The 18,962-nt window shown below is 37.7% G+C and overlaps 3 protein-coding genes across 3 annotated transcripts in view; all 3 read right to left on the reverse strand.

Annotated features, from left to right (window-relative positions):
• The window catches only part of LOC121734141 (ADAM 17-like protease), a 31,845-nt gene extending 30,427 nt beyond the window's left edge, over positions 1-1,418 (reverse strand). Inside the window, exons 1-3 of the mRNA XM_042124573.1 lie at positions 934-1,418; positions 613-852; positions 347-468 (exon numbers count right to left, since the gene is read on the reverse strand). Coding sequence (XP_041980507.1) covers positions 347-468; positions 613-852; positions 934-982 — 411 coding nt within the window. The 5' untranslated portion in view covers positions 983-1,418. The remainder of the gene's footprint in view (positions 1-346; positions 469-612; positions 853-933) is intronic.
• A 1,346-nt stretch (positions 1,419-2,764) lies between these two features.
• On the reverse strand, positions 2,765-9,818 carry LOC121734054. The gene is made up of 2 exons (XM_042124459.1): positions 9,679-9,818; positions 2,765-8,058 (listed from the first exon to the last, which is right to left on the reverse strand). Exon 2 carries the CDS (start codon positions 8,050-8,052, stop codon positions 2,803-2,805), a length of 5,250 nt encoding a protein of 1,749 aa, XP_041980393.1. The 5' UTR covers positions 8,053-8,058; positions 9,679-9,818; the 3' UTR covers positions 2,765-2,802.
• Positions 9,819-13,548: 3,730 nt separating this feature from the next.
• LOC121734171 (cytochrome c oxidase assembly protein COX16 homolog, mitochondrial) lies at positions 13,549-14,183 on the reverse strand. The gene is made up of 2 exons (XM_042124623.1): positions 13,900-14,183; positions 13,549-13,788 (listed from the first exon to the last, which is right to left on the reverse strand). The coding sequence occupies exons 1-2, from the start codon at positions 14,052-14,054 to the stop codon at positions 13,590-13,592; spliced, it is 354 nt and encodes a 117-aa protein (XP_041980557.1). The 5' UTR covers positions 14,055-14,183; the 3' UTR covers positions 13,549-13,589.
• Positions 14,184-18,962: the final 4,779 nt, after the last annotated feature.

An 18,962-nucleotide genomic window follows, 5' to 3' on the forward strand; every position in this document is an offset into this window, starting at 1 on the left:
TACAGGTACTATGTAATGGATTTTTTAGGTAAGCTAGATGTAAAAGAGTATTTAGCTGAGGCAAAATTATTATTAAGAAACTATATTCATTAAATTTGCCATAACTAAATCATAATATATTACATACCATCGATGAAATTGATTCCTAGGCAGTTGACGGACCTACGTCATATGGTCGGCGTATATCAATTCAATGTTAGCTGTAATAGGCCGGATGGGTTTGACTTAACGTGACCAAATTACTTAGGTCTGCCATCTGCCTAGGAATCAACTTCTTTGATAGTACATACTTTTGCTTACATCTATGTGAACTGGTTATGTTTTTAATAATGTTTCTTAACATTACCTCAATGTGGTAGGTCTCCCCAGGTGTGTGTATGATTCCAGTTATAACTCCATCATGAATGTGTAGCTTCACGTCTGACGAGCTCTCTCCAAACACACGCCCAGTGTAAAAATTGTCTCTGTCTAAAAATTTTTAAATATTACTTATTGAAAAGTATTAAGTAATTGAACTTTATTCTAATAATATCTCTAGCTACAGGCTACAGTTATTCATTGTAGATTATCATATGTCAATCTGTCCTTTATCTGAATAAAATAAATACATACCAACATGTACAAAAGTTTTATTTCCATCTGCATCAACAGAATAAGCCTTGAAATTTGAGTGCAATATAGATGTGTGAGGATGCAGGATGAGTCTAAAATTTTTTCCCAGAGTTTGGAAGTGCAGCTCCTTTATTGTATTGAAGGGATGGTTAGATAATTTTGCTCCTCTTTTAACTATATGATGAGAGAATTTAGATACATGGAGTGTCTCATAATGTTTCAGATTATGATGTAGAGATGCTGCAATAATTTAAATTACTTGTAACCAAACCCAACTTATGCCTAACAATAAATTTAATTTCATGAAAAATGATACTTTACCTTCTGCACCAAAAATCAATACAATTACAAATAATGCAGGAATACACATTGTGACTACAACTGTTTATACACTTTTACAGGTTCAAATAGATTTTTTGTATTTGGATCTCTTATTATTGTTTTGTACCATATTTTCTCATAACAAAATTGGACACAAGAAAACCATCAACATTCGCCAACTGTTTAGACTTTATAAAAATTGTATTAGTAAAAACTAATTGTACACATTCCTACAAGAATACAGTTGTCGTAGCTGGTTGATTTTAATAATTAATTTGTCTTATAATTTAATAGAAGCTAGAAAATTAAATTAAATGGAAGTATAATACCTACACGAAAATTCAAAACAAGCACAAGTGACAGCTGACAGCTCACACTACTCACTTTAATCACAGAATACAAATTACCCTACTCACGGAGCTAGCCATAAATACATTAAGGTGTGTGATCAAAAGGGCGGGACGATCAAACGGTTTGATTCAAACCTTACGTGTTTGATGCAATGGTTTGATGTCGGTTTGAATGGTTTGTCAAACGATACTGCGTAGTTTCATTCATTGACTTTTATAATAAAGGGCCCCGAAGACGATCAAACCGTCGGTTTGACTCAAACACGTAAATTTTGGTTTGACTCAAACCGATTTGATCGTTTACAAAGCTAGTTTGAACGGTTTGTCATACATTTACGTGTTTGAAGCTTGTTTGATGAAATTTCATACTTTCGTTGTGTTTGACGCACCGTTTGATCGTGTTCCGACGCGTTTCAAGGTTTGATCAAACGCGGCTTAGTTTAGTGCTGGATTATGAAGAAGAAAAAAAGAAAAAAGCTGTAGTTTCTAGCACTTTCTGTAGATGTTCGTGGGTAAAACGATATTATGTTAGTCCATAGTCCATACCATTCTTTGGACCAGTCTTTTTTTTTATTAAAAAAAAGGGGGCAAACGAGCAAACGGGACACCTGATGGAAAGCAACTTCCGTCGCCCATGGACACTCGCAGCATCAGAAGAGCTGCAGGTGCGTTGCAGGCCTTCTAAGAGGGAATAGGGTAATAGGGGAGGGTAGGGATGGGAAGGGAATAGGGGAGGGTAGGGAAGGGAATAGGTTAGGGGATTGGGCCTCCGGTTAACTCACTCACTCGGCGAAACACAGCGCAAGCGCTGTTTCACGCCAGTTTTCTGTGAGAACGTGGTATTTCTCCGGTCGAGCCGGCCCATTCGTGCCGAAGCATGGCTCTCCCACGTTCAACTTTGATTACCAGTGAGAGCTGAGAGAAGCTCAATCTTTTTTTATTATGGAAATACTTATTTAAGAAAATACAAAAAATAAATAAGTGAAAAACAGGGTTTTGTTATTTTAATAAAATATGATCATCCAAATAATATTCCATGTAGTTACATCAGTGGTGTCACAGTGAAGAGGCACTTTCATCTTCAATAATCAGCTCTTCAATATCGAATTTAGGATATCCTAATTAAGGGTTAATTCCCACTCCTTGTATTTATTTTCAGTTTTTCAAAATGATAGCATAAATTCTCCCAGTCATTTCGGTTATTAATAATTATAATATTATATTACGCTGCATCAAAATGTTAAAGGAGTTAAGCACATACACTGTGGTCTGTGACACGAGAATTTTATATACCTATTGTATGTGATTAGTGATTTCAAAAATATGCAGAAATAAAAATGTGCTAGGGAATCAACTAAAGAATCCAAATCCGGAGAACTTCCTTTAGAAGCACGTAAATCAGTGTTTGTTGTTGTTTAATATTTTCCTTAAAAACATTTTAGGTAAATTGACAAAAACAAAATAATAATAAAAATGCAAAGTAAATTTAATTCGTGTATTTATTTTTAAGAGCCAAAAATTAATATCCACCGCGAAGTCGAAGTACTAAATGCAGAGTAGACTCCTTTTGAATGTTGTAGTCTGAAAGTGTGCGTCCATCTTCCAGCTGCTTGCCAGCAAAGATAAGTCGCTGCTGGTCTGGTGGAATGCCCTCTTTGTCTTGGATTTTGGCTTTAACATTTTCGATGGTGTCTGATGGCTCAACCTCGAGTGTGATGGTCTTGCCAGTCAAAGTTTTTACGAAAATCTGCATACCACCACGCAGACGCAGAACCAAGTGCAGAGTAGACTCCTTTTGAATGTTGTAGTCTGAAAGTGTGCGTCCATCTTCCAGCTGCTTGCCAGCAAAGATAAGTCGCTGCTGGTCTGGTGGAATGCCCTCTTTGTCTTGGATTTTGGCTTTAACATTTTCGATGGTGTCTGATGGCTCAACCTCGAGTGTGATGGTCTTGCCAGTCAAAGTTTTTACGAAAATCTGCATACCACCACGCAGACGCAGAACCAAGTGCAGAGTAGACTCCTTTTGAATGTTGTAGTCTGAAAGTGTGCGTCCATCTTCCAGCTGCTTGCCAGCAAAGATAAGTCGCTGCTGGTCTGGTGGAATGCCCTCTTTGTCTTGGATTTTGGCTTTAACATTTTCGATGGTGTCTGATGGCTCAACCTCGAGTGTGATGGTCTTGCCAGTCAAAGTTTTTACGAAAATCTGCATACCACCACGCAGACGCAGAACCAAGTGCAGAGTAGACTCCTTTTGAATGTTGTAGTCTGAAAGTGTGCGTCCATCTTCCAGCTGCTTGCCAGCAAAGATAAGTCGCTGCTGGTCTGGTGGAATGCCCTCTTTGTCTTGGATTTTGGCTTTAACATTTTCGATGGTGTCTGATGGCTCAACCTCGAGTGTGATGGTCTTGCCAGTCAAAGTTTTTACGAAAATCTGCATACCACCACGCAGACGTAATACCAAATGCAGAGTAGACTCCTTTTGAATGTTGTAGTCTGAAAGTGTGCGTCCATCTTCCAGCTGCTTGCCAGCAAAGATAAGTCGCTGCTGGTCTGGTGGAATGCCCTCTTTGTCTTGGATTTTGGCTTTAACATTTTCGATGGTGTCTGATGGCTCAACCTCGAGTGTGATGGTCTTGCCAGTCAAAGTTTTTACGAAAATCTGCATACCACCACGCAGACGCAGAACTAAGTGCAGAGTAGACTCCTTTTGAATGTTGTAGTCTGAAAGTGTGCGTCCATCTTCCAGCTGCTTGCCAGCAAAGATAAGTCGCTGCTGGTCTGGTGGAATGCCCTCTTTGTCTTGGATTTTGGCTTTAACATTTTCGATGGTGTCTGATGGCTCAACCTCGAGTGTGATGGTCTTGCCAGTCAAAGTTTTTACGAAAATCTGCATACCACCACGCAGACGCAGAACCAAGTGCAGAGTAGACTCCTTTTGAATGTTGTAGTCTGAAAGTGTGCGTCCATCTTCCAGCTGCTTGCCAGCAAAGATAAGTCGCTGCTGGTCTGGTGGAATGCCCTCTTTGTCTTGGATTTTGGCTTTAACATTTTCGATGGTGTCTGATGGCTCAACCTCGAGTGTGATGGTCTTGCCAGTCAAAGTTTTTACGAAAATCTGCATACCACCACGCAGACGCAGAACCAAGTGCAGAGTAGACTCCTTTTGAATGTTGTAGTCTGAAAGTGTGCGTCCATCTTCCAGCTGCTTGCCAGCAAAGATAAGTCGCTGCTGGTCTGGTGGAATGCCCTCTTTGTCTTGGATTTTGGCTTTAACATTTTCGATGGTGTCTGATGGCTCAACCTCGAGTGTGATGGTCTTGCCAGTCAAAGTTTTTACGAAAATCTGCATACCACCACGCAGACGCAGAACCAAGTGCAGAGTAGACTCCTTTTGAATGTTGTAGTCTGAAAGTGTGCGTCCATCTTCCAGCTGCTTGCCAGCAAAGATAAGTCGCTGCTGGTCTGGTGGAATGCCCTCTTTGTCTTGGATTTTGGCTTTAACATTTTCGATGGTGTCTGATGGCTCAACCTCGAGTGTGATGGTCTTGCCAGTCAAAGTTTTTACGAAAATCTGCATACCACCACGCAGACGCAGAACCAAGTGCAGAGTAGACTCCTTTTGAATGTTGTAGTCTGAAAGTGTGCGTCCATCTTCCAGCTGCTTGCCAGCAAAGATAAGTCGCTGCTGGTCTGGTGGAATGCCCTCTTTGTCTTGGATTTTGGCTTTAACATTTTCGATGGTGTCTGATGGCTCAACCTCGAGTGTGATGGTCTTGCCAGTCAAAGTTTTTACGAAAATCTGCATACCACCACGCAGACGTAATACCAAATGCAGAGTAGACTCCTTTTGAATGTTGTAGTCTGAAAGTGTGCGTCCATCTTCCAGCTGCTTGCCAGCAAAGATAAGTCGCTGCTGGTCTGGTGGAATGCCCTCTTTGTCTTGGATTTTGGCTTTAACATTTTCGATGGTGTCTGATGGCTCAACCTCGAGTGTGATGGTCTTGCCAGTCAAAGTTTTTACGAAAATCTGCATACCACCACGCAGACGCAGAACTAAGTGCAGAGTAGACTCCTTTTGAATGTTGTAGTCTGAAAGTGTGCGTCCATCTTCCAGCTGCTTGCCAGCAAAGATAAGTCGCTGCTGGTCTGGTGGAATGCCCTCTTTGTCTTGGATTTTGGCTTTAACATTTTCGATGGTGTCTGATGGCTCAACCTCGAGTGTGATGGTCTTGCCAGTCAAAGTTTTTACGAAAATCTGCATACCACCACGCAGACGCAGAACCAAGTGCAGAGTAGACTCCTTTTGAATGTTGTAGTCTGAAAGTGTGCGTCCATCTTCCAGCTGCTTGCCAGCAAAGATAAGTCGCTGCTGGTCTGGTGGAATGCCCTCTTTGTCTTGGATTTTGGCTTTAACATTTTCGATGGTGTCTGATGGCTCAACCTCGAGTGTGATGGTCTTGCCAGTCAAAGTTTTTACGAAAATCTGCATACCACCACGCAGACGCAGAACTAAGTGCAGAGTAGACTCCTTTTGAATGTTGTAGTCTGAAAGTGTGCGTCCATCTTCCAGCTGCTTGCCAGCAAAGATAAGTCGCTGCTGGTCTGGTGGAATGCCCTCTTTGTCTTGGATTTTGGCTTTAACATTTTCGATGGTGTCTGATGGCTCAACCTCGAGTGTGATGGTCTTGCCAGTCAAAGTTTTTACGAAAATCTGCATACCACCACGCAGACGCAGAACCAAGTGCAGAGTAGACTCCTTTTGAATGTTGTAGTCTGAAAGTGTGCGTCCATCTTCCAGCTGCTTGCCAGCAAAGATAAGTCGCTGCTGGTCTGGTGGAATGCCCTCTTTGTCTTGGATTTTGGCTTTAACATTTTCGATGGTGTCTGATGGCTCAACCTCGAGTGTGATGGTCTTGCCAGTCAAAGTTTTTACGAAAATCTGCATACCACCACGCAGACGTAATACCAAATGCAGAGTAGACTCCTTTTGAATGTTGTAGTCTGAAAGTGTGCGTCCATCTTCCAGCTGCTTGCCAGCAAAGATAAGTCGCTGCTGGTCTGGTGGAATGCCCTCTTTGTCTTGGATTTTGGCTTTAACATTTTCGATGGTGTCTGATGGCTCAACCTCGAGTGTGATGGTCTTGCCAGTCAAAGTTTTTACGAAAATCTGCATACCACCACGCAGACGCAGAACCAAGTGCAGAGTAGACTCCTTTTGAATGTTGTAGTCTGAAAGTGTGCGTCCATCTTCCAGCTGCTTGCCAGCAAAGATAAGTCGCTGCTGGTCTGGTGGAATGCCCTCTTTGTCTTGGATTTTGGCTTTAACATTTTCGATGGTGTCTGATGGCTCAACCTCGAGTGTGATGGTCTTGCCAGTCAAAGTTTTTACGAAAATCTGCATACCACCACGCAGACGCAGAACTAAGTGCAGAGTAGACTCCTTTTGAATGTTGTAGTCTGAAAGTGTGCGTCCATCTTCCAGCTGCTTGCCAGCAAAGATAAGTCGCTGCTGGTCTGGTGGAATGCCCTCTTTGTCTTGGATTTTGGCTTTAACATTTTCGATGGTGTCTGATGGCTCAACCTCGAGTGTGATGGTCTTGCCAGTCAAAGTTTTTACGAAAATCTGCATACCACCACGCAGGCGCAGAACCAAGTGCAGAGTAGACTCCTTTTGAATGTTGTAGTCTGAAAGTGTGCGTCCATCTTCCAGCTGCTTGCCAGCAAAGATAAGTCGCTGCTGGTCTGGTGGAATGCCCTCTTTGTCTTGGATTTTGGCTTTAACATTTTCGATGGTGTCTGATGGCTCAACTTCTAGTGTGATGGTCTTGCCAGTCAAAGTTTTTACGAAAATCTGCATACCACCACGCAGACGCAGAACCAAGTGCAGAGTAGACTCCTTTTGAATGTTGTAGTCTGAAAGTGTGCGTCCATCTTCCAGCTGCTTGCCAGCAAAGATAAGTCGCTGCTGGTCTGGTGGAATGCCCTCTTTGTCTTGGATTTTGGCTTTAACATTTTCGATAGTGTCTGATGGCTCAACTTCTAGTGTGATGGTCTTGCCAGTCAAAGTTTTTACGAAAATCTGCATACCACCACGCAGACGCAGAACCAAGTGCAGAGTAGACTCCTTTTGAATGTTGTAGTCTGAAAGTGTGCGTCCATCTTCCAGTTGCTTGCCAGCAAAGATAAGTCGCTGCTGGTCTGGTGGAATGCCCTCTTTGTCTTGGATTTTGGCTTTAACATTTTCGATAGTGTCTGATGGCTCAACTTCTAGTGTGATGGTCTTGCCAGTCAAAGTTTTTACGAAAATCTGCATACCACCACGCAGACGTAATACCAAATGCAGAGTAGACTCCTTTTGAATGTTGTAGTCTGAAAGTGTGCGTCCATCTTCCAGCTGCTTGCCAGCAAAGATAAGTCGCTGCTGGTCTGGTGGAATGCCCTCTTTGTCTTGGATTTTGGCTTTAACATTTTCGATGGTGTCTGATGGCTCAACTTCTAGTGTGATGGTCTTGCCAGTCAAAGTTTTTACGAAAATCTGCATACCACCACGCAGACGTAATACCAAATGCAGAGTAGACTCCTTTTGAATGTTGTAGTCTGAAAGTGTGCGTCCATCTTCCAGCTGCTTGCCAGCAAAGATAAGTCGCTGCTGGTCTGGAGGAATGCCTTCTTTGTCTTGGATTTTAGCCTTTACATTTTCAATAGTATCAGAAGGTTCCACTTCAAGAGTGATGGTCTTGCCAGTCAATGTTTTCACAAAGATCTGCATATTGATCTGTAACAATGAAAGTACACAATCAATAAAAGAAATAATAATACGTACATAATATAATTAAATAGGTAATGATAAAACCTAATTTTCTTCGACTTATTCCACTTACAACAGAAATTCATTTGTCACAACTCTAATTCCGAATTCCGAAACTTATTTCCGTTATTGCATAATTAAAATATATTATGATTCATGGCAATGCATTTAAAACACACGGGCGTCACATTTTTACTATCAACTTCAACACAATATGCATCAAGGCAGTAATGTCTTGCAGAATAGGAAAATAAAGTTGGGAAAACACTGTAAAATTTCTAAGGTTAACCTAATATTATTCTGTATTTTAATGTATTTAAATATTGTTATTACTTGTAGTCGCTAATGACCTTCGATGTTTTAAGCGACTTTAAATAAATGAAGAAAAAAAAAAAAAGAAGACGTACGAGTTACAACTAATCTATACTGTATATAAATAAAAGTCTAAAGAGTGTCTGTTTGTAATATTGAAACAACCGTTTTTTTCTACATGCATATGAATGTATGTATATAGGGTACAGACACCAAAACAACATTTGTTACAATTTCTGTCTGTATGTCTGTCTGTCTGTCTGTTTGTTTCGGCTAATCTCTGAAATGGCTGGAGCGATTTTGACGGGACTTTTTTAGGCACATAGCTGATGTAGTAAGGAATAACTTAGGCTACTTTTTAACCGACTTCCGAAAAGGAGGAGGATATATTTTACTTTTTTATAAAGGAACTTCAAAAAGGGGATTTTTTTTTCTCTTTTTTATTATCTTTGTTATCACATTTTGCTGACGTGGACGAAGTCGCGGGCAACAGCTAGTTCATTCGTCACAACTCAACTCATAGATTTCCGCTATTGCATAATAATTAAAATATATTATGATTGATGGCAATGCATTTTGCAAAAACATTAAAACACACGGGCGTCACATTTTTACTATCAACTTCAACACGATATGCATCAAGGCAGTAATGTCTTGCAGAATAGGAAAATAAAAATCTTACAAATACAAATTCATTTGTATTTCGATGATAAGATCTTCTGAACGACTAATTACTAATAAAGACAATTTTGTCGCTCGTACGCGCTAGTTCGAACTTCTTATCACAATAATATTAGCTACTTATATTTTATACCATGCGGAAGTTTTCAATCAAATTGTTAAGAACTTCATAAAATAATTATAACATTAAGTACCTAGTAAGTACTTGTTTTTCGAAACGGAATAAATGTTTGTCAAATAAAATATGTTACAGAACCAACTAAAATGGATAAAATAAAGTAAAATTAATATGTTACTACTTAGTTTCTTTGCAGCTGCGTCATCCTAGTTAGAACAACAATATGGCGTCTGCAACAGCTGCATGACCTAGTTCGCGTTGAGTCATTTATTTCCACAATAATTATTCTTTTCAAAGTTGCGTCACCTTTTTAAATATAATCCTTGATATCCTGGATAACGTTCTTTAACGTTGTAATATTTTTTTGTTATAATAATGCTTACAAGATACGAACAAGGTGCGCAATATACCTCAATGATCAATCAGATATTTCTCTAAACAGAACAAAAATAATTCAAAATAGATTTTTTACATACCTGCTTTTCACTAATAATTTATCAGATTATGTATTTAATCCTTTTTCCTTTTTCACCAAAACAAAATATTATAATTATTGCAGTAAGCAAATAAAATGTTTCACAGTAACAACTCCGTACGTCAACAATAATTTTTGAAATAAGAATACAAGGAAATTTTAACTTTCAATCGTTTTTATAGTGGTCATGACGATCAATAGTAGCACGGCGCGGTTGCCTGTGATTGGTCGACGACACAGGCCGATGAACGACGGCATAAAATCAATGCCGTCCGAACCAATCCGAAGCCGTTGTTACTTTTTACCATCTCTGTCTAACACTTTGTCCAATCTGAGATAGCAATATTTGTTTTTGTTATTTTGTTTTCTAGAATTTTACAGAAATAATTTCTTTATGACGTCACTAAAATTATTTTTGAATTAAGTATTTCGCAGAAAGAGAACAAATTACGAGAATTATACCAAACTCCAAAGTAGTTGGTACACACTAAAATATTATAATCACTATGGAGTACATTCTCTTTGTATGGAGTTATAATTATGGTGGTACACATTCGGTACACACTAATATTACAGCCTACACTGTACTAAGTACGTACATAAACAAAAACGCTTTACATTTTATTAAGATTCAAGACAATACCTATTATATTATATTACTTACTACATAATAAAACAGTTTGGAAGTAATTCAGAATTCTATTAGATAACGTCCAGGCAAACCCCTTACTTATCACTATTAATACTTATATTATTAAATACTTACATCATTAAGTAATTATTATTATCAGCTCTTGTAGGTGTCTTTTAAGAAGATTTTTGTAAGTATGAAGAATTAGGATCAAATTGGACTGCTCTGTTGTCCATAAGTAAAAAAAAAAGATAAGCATGGCATAGGCAAAGGGACTTTTATAATTATTATGGTCAATAGCAGAGTTTTAATAGGTAGGTACACAAAGTTGTATTCCTAATAGCATTACACTACTGACTTACTGAGTCTAATGACTAATCCTAAGTACTTACTTTATTTTAATTATAGAAGGTAAATGAACACATGTATGGATTCCTGCATTAGGGGGATATTAGATTATCATTTATCATATATATTGGATCCGAGATCATTGAGTCAATGATATTGGATAATGTAATATAGACTACGAAAAATAAAAACTATTATACGTAGAATATAGACATACGATTCATTTCTTCCTTGATCATAGATTTTTGACATTTGCTGAGAGATTGGATACCTGTCAGCGTTAGCGCTCTCCATTGGCTATTGAAACCACATATGATACGTCATATGTGGTTTCAATAGCCAATTCAAAAAATAGGATCAATGAAATATGATAATTTAATACGCAGATATGATCAAATGATCATATACTTATATTGGATCCTATATATGATCATAGAAATGATCCAATATAAATGATAATGTAATACCCCCCTTAGAGGGCAGAGGTATCTATAGGTTTGCTTAGAAAAAACAAAGTACTTACTTAATTAATAATAACAAAATATTGTGAAAGAGGACACCTTGATAATAATATTATGATAATAATAGTGATAAAGGAATGGAAATTGGAATCTTTATATTGCAATAAAGAAAAAACTTTCAAGTAGGTAGGTATCTTATTATTCTTATCATTGTTATTGTGGTTCTGACCAAAATATGTGTTACATTTAAAATTAGCAAATTATCTATGTCTGGGCTATTCCTATGGTCAACAGAGTTCACTGGCATTATTGTTTTGTATGTTTTGGTATCGCAACAATAAATATTATTGTTGTTTTGTTTCTTGACAACATATTATTATTGAGTATTATATAATACTAGCTGTTGCCCGCGACTTCGTCCGCGTGGACTTCAGTTTATAGCGCGCGATGTCAACAAAATTGGTGTCAAAAGCTTTTATAAAAAAACCCTGGTATCCCTTAAATCAATACAGCTGTGCAGTGTGCACACAATAAGTATTTCATTTTTTTATATTAAACTTTATATTTTATGCCAAATTTTATAGCTTATTTAGCCCCCCAATTACACAACTTTACCCATAAACTATTTATCATTGATAGGTTTATGGTTACGTCACTGCACAGATAAAGTACTGAGTTAATTAATACCGTGGAATAGATATAACAATCGAAAAAAATCGAAACTTAAATGTAAGATGATACCACCTCTTATAGAAAGACTTTTGAGCAAGCGTCAGCGCGATGTAGAAGACGCACGGCGCCATCTATTATGAATTTTTGGAACTAACTTAATTTGAACAAATTTACGCATTTTTACCCCCTTACAACCCTCTTTTCCAGTAAAAAAGTAGCCTATGTCCTTTCTCAGGCTTTAGACTATCTGTATACAAAATTTCATTACAATCGGTTCGGTAGTTTTGGCGTTTGGCGTGAAAGCGAGACTGACAGACAGACAGAGATACTTTCGCATTTGTAATATTAGTATAGATTATGTGCACACTGCACAGCTTTTTTTGGGTATTTTGATTAATTAAGGGCCGCGCTACACCGGAATGGCAGCGGCGAGGCGAGCACTTTCAGCGCTGCCATTCCAGTGTAGCGGGGCCCTAAGAGGGGTACCACTTACCAGGGTTTTAAAAAGTTTTTAAATTTGACACAAATTTTGTTGACACCGCGCGCTATAAACTAAAGTCCACGCGGACGAAGTCGCGGGCAACAGCTAGTTATGAATAAAAACAATATAATAATATAATAAAGTAGGTATGATTAGTTCTGTTACAATAATGAAGTAAAAAATAAAACGCCATCTGTTTTCATATATTAGAATTAAAATGTTGATTGCATTGATAGATTTTCTGGATGGAATATAGGCCAACACGGTACACTCGAACTCCTTCTGTTGTCAAATTGTCACATATATTAGAAATGCAGTAGGAGTTCTATAAGATAAGATAGATTGATTATACCAAGTGATAATATTATTCAACATAATATTCTAACGTATTAAAAACTATAAACAAAAACATAATAACTAATAAGTATGATCAGTTCTATGTAACAATGAAGTAAAAAATAAAACGCCATCTGTTGAATCGTATTTGAACTAAAATGTTCATTGCATCGATATATTTCTGGATTTTTTATAATATTATACATAAAATATATTTAAGATTTTTGAAATATTATTTTAATACACATCCAAGACCCAGGAACATTGAAAACTTTTTGTTCCACCTGCGGGACTCGAACCCAGGACCCCCGGGATGAGCGCTGGCCATGCGCAATGCGAATTAATTTTCATCAATATTTTCATGGAAATAAGATATTTTCCCACATCAAAATGTAGCCTATGTCCTTTCTCAGACTCTAGAATAACTGTGTACAAAATTTCATTGCAATCGGTTCAGTAGTTTTGGCGTGAAACCGAGACAGACAGACAGACAGACAGACAGAGATACTTTCGCATTTATAATATTAGTATGGATATGGATTATCCTCATAGGCACTGTAAAACAAGTGTAGAGCCAACCTGATGGCTAAGACTTGTGCTAGGACTATTTCAGGACAGTTATAGGCCACATTTTTACCTTTCACATTAAGAACTTTACCCATCAATCCCCAAGCAACAGCCGGCTTCCACATAACAATTGAAAATCTATTGATGACCCCAAGACTAGACATTATGAAATCCCTCAGTCATGAGGATACGACTAGGAAGAAGTCTTGAAATATTCATGGAAGTCCATGCAAGGTTTTTATCGGGAGGGAAGTGCCCAAGAACATCCCAATCATATTATTATTTTAATTTAAGTTAAAATGGTATTTAAGGAATTTGAAAGAAGAGAGAAAATATTGTTAACAAAAATCTAATTATTTTTCATTTATTCCATAACATAAATATTTACAAGAAAACTAAGGAAAACTATAAATTTTTTATCTTTTTTTGTGACCACTTTGTGCTTGTTGGCCACTTTCCTCCCAGGGCCTTGGACCCCTCTTATTTTCCCAGTTATCTATATCTAACTTTTGGATTTCTTCGTATGTGCTTTCTAGCGTAACATCTCTCTCTTTGTGTAGACCCATTTTTTCTGCTTCCTCTTTACTTACACCTTTGACTTTAGCAAATTGATACCTGCAAGTATTATCAAGAGTTATTTACAAGGTTCAATAATAACACCATGGAACACTGTTATCTTGTTTAGTTATCTGAACAAAATATTATGTAATAGCAAATTTAAAGCACCTTATTGTTGTCCATTCCTTAAGACCAAAGGATCCTCCTATTACGAAAGTTACGAATGGTAAGCCGAATTTAAAAGCTTTATTTTTCATTAATTTGTTCCATGTGTTCTTAAAGTTGCATAAACGGTCAAATATATTTCCTTCCTTCGTAGACATTTGTATTACTCAATGTCGTAAATTACGGCACAAAAGTAAGAAATTCTAATTGCTATATAATAATCATTGTTTTAATACATGGTAATGATGAAATAATTATTCAATAATAAGTTAAATCTAAGCAAATCTATTATAATTATTGTAAACAATAGGGAAATGACGTGTGTTTGAAAATAATTGTCATTTGAGTTTTGACACCTGTTTGACACTTGACAGAGTCAGAATGTTTTTTTTTAATTCGTCCCGGTCGGGACAGGCAAAGGGAGCGTTGCCTATACAGCCATTATAAATGATAGTGAAGGCCGAAGCCAATTCTTTTATACGGATGTATATAACATTTATAAATTCAAAGATTCTGACCTAAATTCGAAATATATAGTAGAATAAAACATCCTGCATCGATTGATACCAAAAATCAATACCTTACCGATAAGTTACGTGAAATAATTCATTTTAAAATTTCCATTTATCAATTATCATACGTAATGTTTGCCGGAAGTGTTACAATTTTTGAGAATTCGTCAGAATTGGGAACTTTGTATCAAAGATGAACAGCTAAAAAACTGCTTATTCATTTCTTTGTACGATTTGCGATTTTTCAAGCCCAAAAAAAAGTGGGTTCACCGGTATTTCTGAGGAAATATTTCAAATTGAAATTTATGAAAATTATCCTTCGAAGGGTGCGTCAAGACTTTTATATGAACTTGGGCGGGGGCGCTGCTGGTAAAGAAGAACTGTCAAATATGTCGTTTTTGTATGTGCCAGCCTTAGTTCCTTTTTTCGCCACCTGCATCGCCAGCCAGCCGCCAGCTTTGCCGAGCTTTCTTGGCCGCCATTTGCGATAGTCAAATTACAACAAAATTTTTTTCAATAATAATTAAATATCGAATAGTTCTTTAAAAATCCATTATAAAAAAATCATTAGAATTCATAATAAGTGTCTGGGTGTCCAATTTTTTACATATTTAGTACTTTCATAATTTAATTGGATGTAGTGTGGAATTTGACCTTATATATGTCGCAGCCGACTGGTTTAAATAGCCGTTCAATCAAATAGCTAGCCCTTTGACTGAACAACGCCATTCAATCACACGGCTATACGGAGGAAACCGAAAGGACTTATGATATTGCTTGAGTAAGAATCCATATTGAAAGCAATGATATTCTATGTTACTATTTTAGGAACTCATTGATTGAAAGTGTATTAATGCAAAGACTCAGAAACATCAAGAATGTTTGCAGTGATTGAGATTTATAGACTTCGATTTTCTTCAAGAGTATAAATGTTGTAAAAAATAAATAATAACAAGATTTTTAAAAACATTACATTTTTTTTTTTCAATTATTGCTCGTATTTTTGTTACTGATTAAAGCAGCAATATGTTTGCACTTGCCGCTCTGGTTATAAACGCAGCTGCATTTTACCTCAGCAACAACCCGATCATTATTATCTATATCTGTAAGAATGAATAAAAATGTTTAGACTTGCTTTATCCAAATGTTTTGTTACGTTTTTTGGTTGGTTGAGTACTTACGGTTGAACTTGTTTTATAGGGTGCTAAAGTCACCGATGTTCGGCGAATTATATTGGCTCGTATTAAATAACATTGCCATTAGTTCTTAGTTCTTCTACATCCCTTGCATGTCCTGCTAACACCAATTTATTTCCTTTTAGCATAGATTGGGCCTTGAAACTTATTGAGTGTTTTACACTCTCAAAACCAGGTTTTTATGATTATATTCATTTTCCACAAGTAGTTTTTATTTAAATATAACCTTTTAACAAATATCATTATATATTGTTCTAAATATACTTTATTTGCTATAATATTTACAAAATAAACAAACTCTTGTTGTTTATTTTTTGACACATGCCCACAAAACTTCGTTTAAAATATGTCACTACTGACGTGCACGTTCCGAATAGCCGTGTGATTGAATGGCGTTGTTCAGTCAAAAGGCTAGCTGTTTGATTGAACGGCTATTTAAACCAGTCGGCTGCGACATATACATCCTTAAGCGCTTATTCCACTTGTCCTATTTAGAAGTCCTAGCTAGGATCCTACATAGGAGACTAATTAGTTCGCTTCTTATTCCACTTGTCCTAAATTAGTGACTACCGGCTGTTCCCAATATTTGATCTATCTCTGGTTTTGCCCTACTAGAGATAGGAATAGCTCACAATTGACATAAAATATATTATGTCTCTAATGTCTAATTTGAGCTATTCCTATCTCTAGTAGGGCAAAACCAGAGATAGATAAAATATTGGGAACGGCCGTAAATCAGTTGTAATTTTGGTCAGACGTCTTCTTAATGGCTCCAGTTCTATCAAAGCAACAAAAAATTGGTCTTCTCATAGGCTTAGCTATTGGCTCAATGAAAATAAAAACAAATAAAAGGCGAAAAAGATGGTTGAAAGAATTTCTGCTCCACGTAAAATTATGAATTATGAACTTTCTGAACTACTTGGAACCAGCAGACTTAAGAAATTGCCTACGAATGGATTCCAGATCTTATAACATAATATAAATTGACTTTAATACAGATTTAGCAGTTCCCACTACAGATAAAAGGTTGAAAACCATCTGGCAACACTGATTTAGTCATTCAGGAGCCACATTTTTTTCCGATTTAGGATTCTAGCTAGGATCCTAGCTTTCTAAATGTTATTCCACTTGACTAATTTTTTTAGGATCCTAGCTAGGACTTTCTAAATAGGACAAGAGGAATAAGCGCTTTAACCATCTGAAATAAGTCAGAATGTATTTATTCCTTGATTTATTCTCTAGATTCTAGATAGTCTATGCTTTGAGATAAAAAACTACGGTATAAAAATTAAAAAGTTGTTGAAAATTGTTGGAATGAATATGGAATGAATCATAAATCATGACTGGATCCATAGATAATACCATGATAATACAATATATGATTTAATCAAACCGTGGATCAAACAGTATTGTTCGCTAGGCGCCAGCTCCTTAGTATAAAGTTTAGTCCTTTCAAGTTTCATCTTTGCTCCAGCTCTCGCCCGGGCGGTCGCGGGTCGGGCTCGGGCCCCGGGGCCGGTCCTGACTGATGACTCCTGAGTCCTGACACTCCTGACAGTCCTAACTCCTGCTGCATCAAAATAGCCGTGTTCGTTTCATTTTTTCGCAGTTTGGCAGCTGACTGTCAACTTCATAATTGAGTGTCATGTTCAATAAAATTCTAACAATTTCTGTCAGAACTTGTTAGAGTTCGACAAGGCTGTAAAAGAACGTGGCGAGAAAAGGAACTAACGCTTTTATCATACAAAAACGTCATTTTTGACAGTTCTCCTTTTTACAGGGAGTCGTTTTCTATCCTAATTCGGCTCCGGTGGAATGAAGTACTTTGTGAAATTAATAAAAAGCAATGTACATAAAGTAAATCATATATTGGTTTTCTTTAGACAATCAACAGAACTCAAAACTAACAAAGTGTCGAATATCAAAAACATAGGAAATAAACATCTTCTAAAATCTGAACGGCCAACACCATCTTACACTAAAGAGGTTTACCTCAACACCTTCTCTAGATGTGCTGGCCAAGACAGTTCGCCAGATGTTTAAACCGAGTCCTAGCTAGAGGCTTTGTAAAAATATCTGCCAGCTGCAGCTCAGTGCTGATCCTCTTCACAGTTATAGTTCCATTCGCCACTAGCTCTCGTACAAAAAAGTGCCGAATGCGTATGTGCTTTGTCCTTCTGTGAAACTCAGGGTTCTCAGCAAGACGTACAGCTGCCTCGTTGTCTACATACAGTACAGGTAGGCCTTCCGTCTTCACCAAACTACCAATAAGACGAGTTAGCCAAATGCTTTCTCTTGCAGCTTCACTGGCAGCGACTATCTCGGCTTCTGTGGTAGATATTGCAACGCTTTGTTGCCTCTGGCTGAGCCACGATACTGCTCCACCAGCATATAGGCATAGAACTCCAGAAGTAGATCTTCCTGTCGCAATATCTCCGCCGTGGTCGGCGTCACTATAACATTCTATGTTACCCCTTTTAAAATTCCTTTTATAAAGTATTCCCAAATCGGGTGCATACTGCAGATAGCGTAGAATGCGCTTCAACCTTACGCAGTCTGTTGGAGTGGGATTTTCTAGTTTTCTGGAGACCACACTCACAGCGTATGCGATATCGGGTCTTGTGCCAACCATCAGATATGCGAGTGCACCAACCACTTGCCTGTAGTTCCTGATAAAAAAGTCGTCGTCCTTCTCTGGTTTCTGAACTACTTCTTCTTTAACAATCGGAGTGGATACCGGCCTGCATTCTTGCATTCCAAACCGTTTCAAAATTTTCTTAACATAAGCTGTCTGGTGGATTCTTATATCACCACCTTCTCTGGTTTCTATCTCTATTCCCAGGAAATACGAGATTGCCTTCGTTGTAATTTTGAACCTCTCTTTTAGTTTTTCAAGGAACTTCTCAATTACACCTTCACTTGTACCAGCGACCAGCCCGTCATCGACATAGAGAGCCACTATCAGCTTTTCGTATCCAATGTCTCTTTTGAAGAGGCATGGATCTGCCTCACTGACTTCAAAGCCAATTTCCTTGAAGAAATCCAGAATAGTCCTGTTCCAACAACGAGGAGCTTGCTTCAGACCGTATAAACTTTTCTTTAGCAGGCAGACTCGACCCGTCCCGTCATCATACCCTTCTGGCTGCTTCATATATATTTCTTCGTCTGATAGAGATCCGTAAAGAAAAGCTGTTGAAACATCGAACTGACTTAGTTTCATGCCTTCACTAGCAGCAATACTCAATACCGCTCGGACTGTTGCCATCTTGGCTACAGGGCTAAAAGTCTGGTCGTAGTCTTCTCCCTTTCTTTGTCGAAAGCCTTTTACTACTAGTCGAGCTTTGTACTTGCTGACTGT

The sequence above is a fragment of the Aricia agestis genome, chromosome 15 (genome assembly GCF_905147365.1).
Source record: "Aricia agestis chromosome 15, ilAriAges1.1, whole genome shotgun sequence".
NCBI lineage: Eukaryota > Metazoa > Arthropoda > Insecta > Lepidoptera > Lycaenidae > Aricia > Aricia agestis.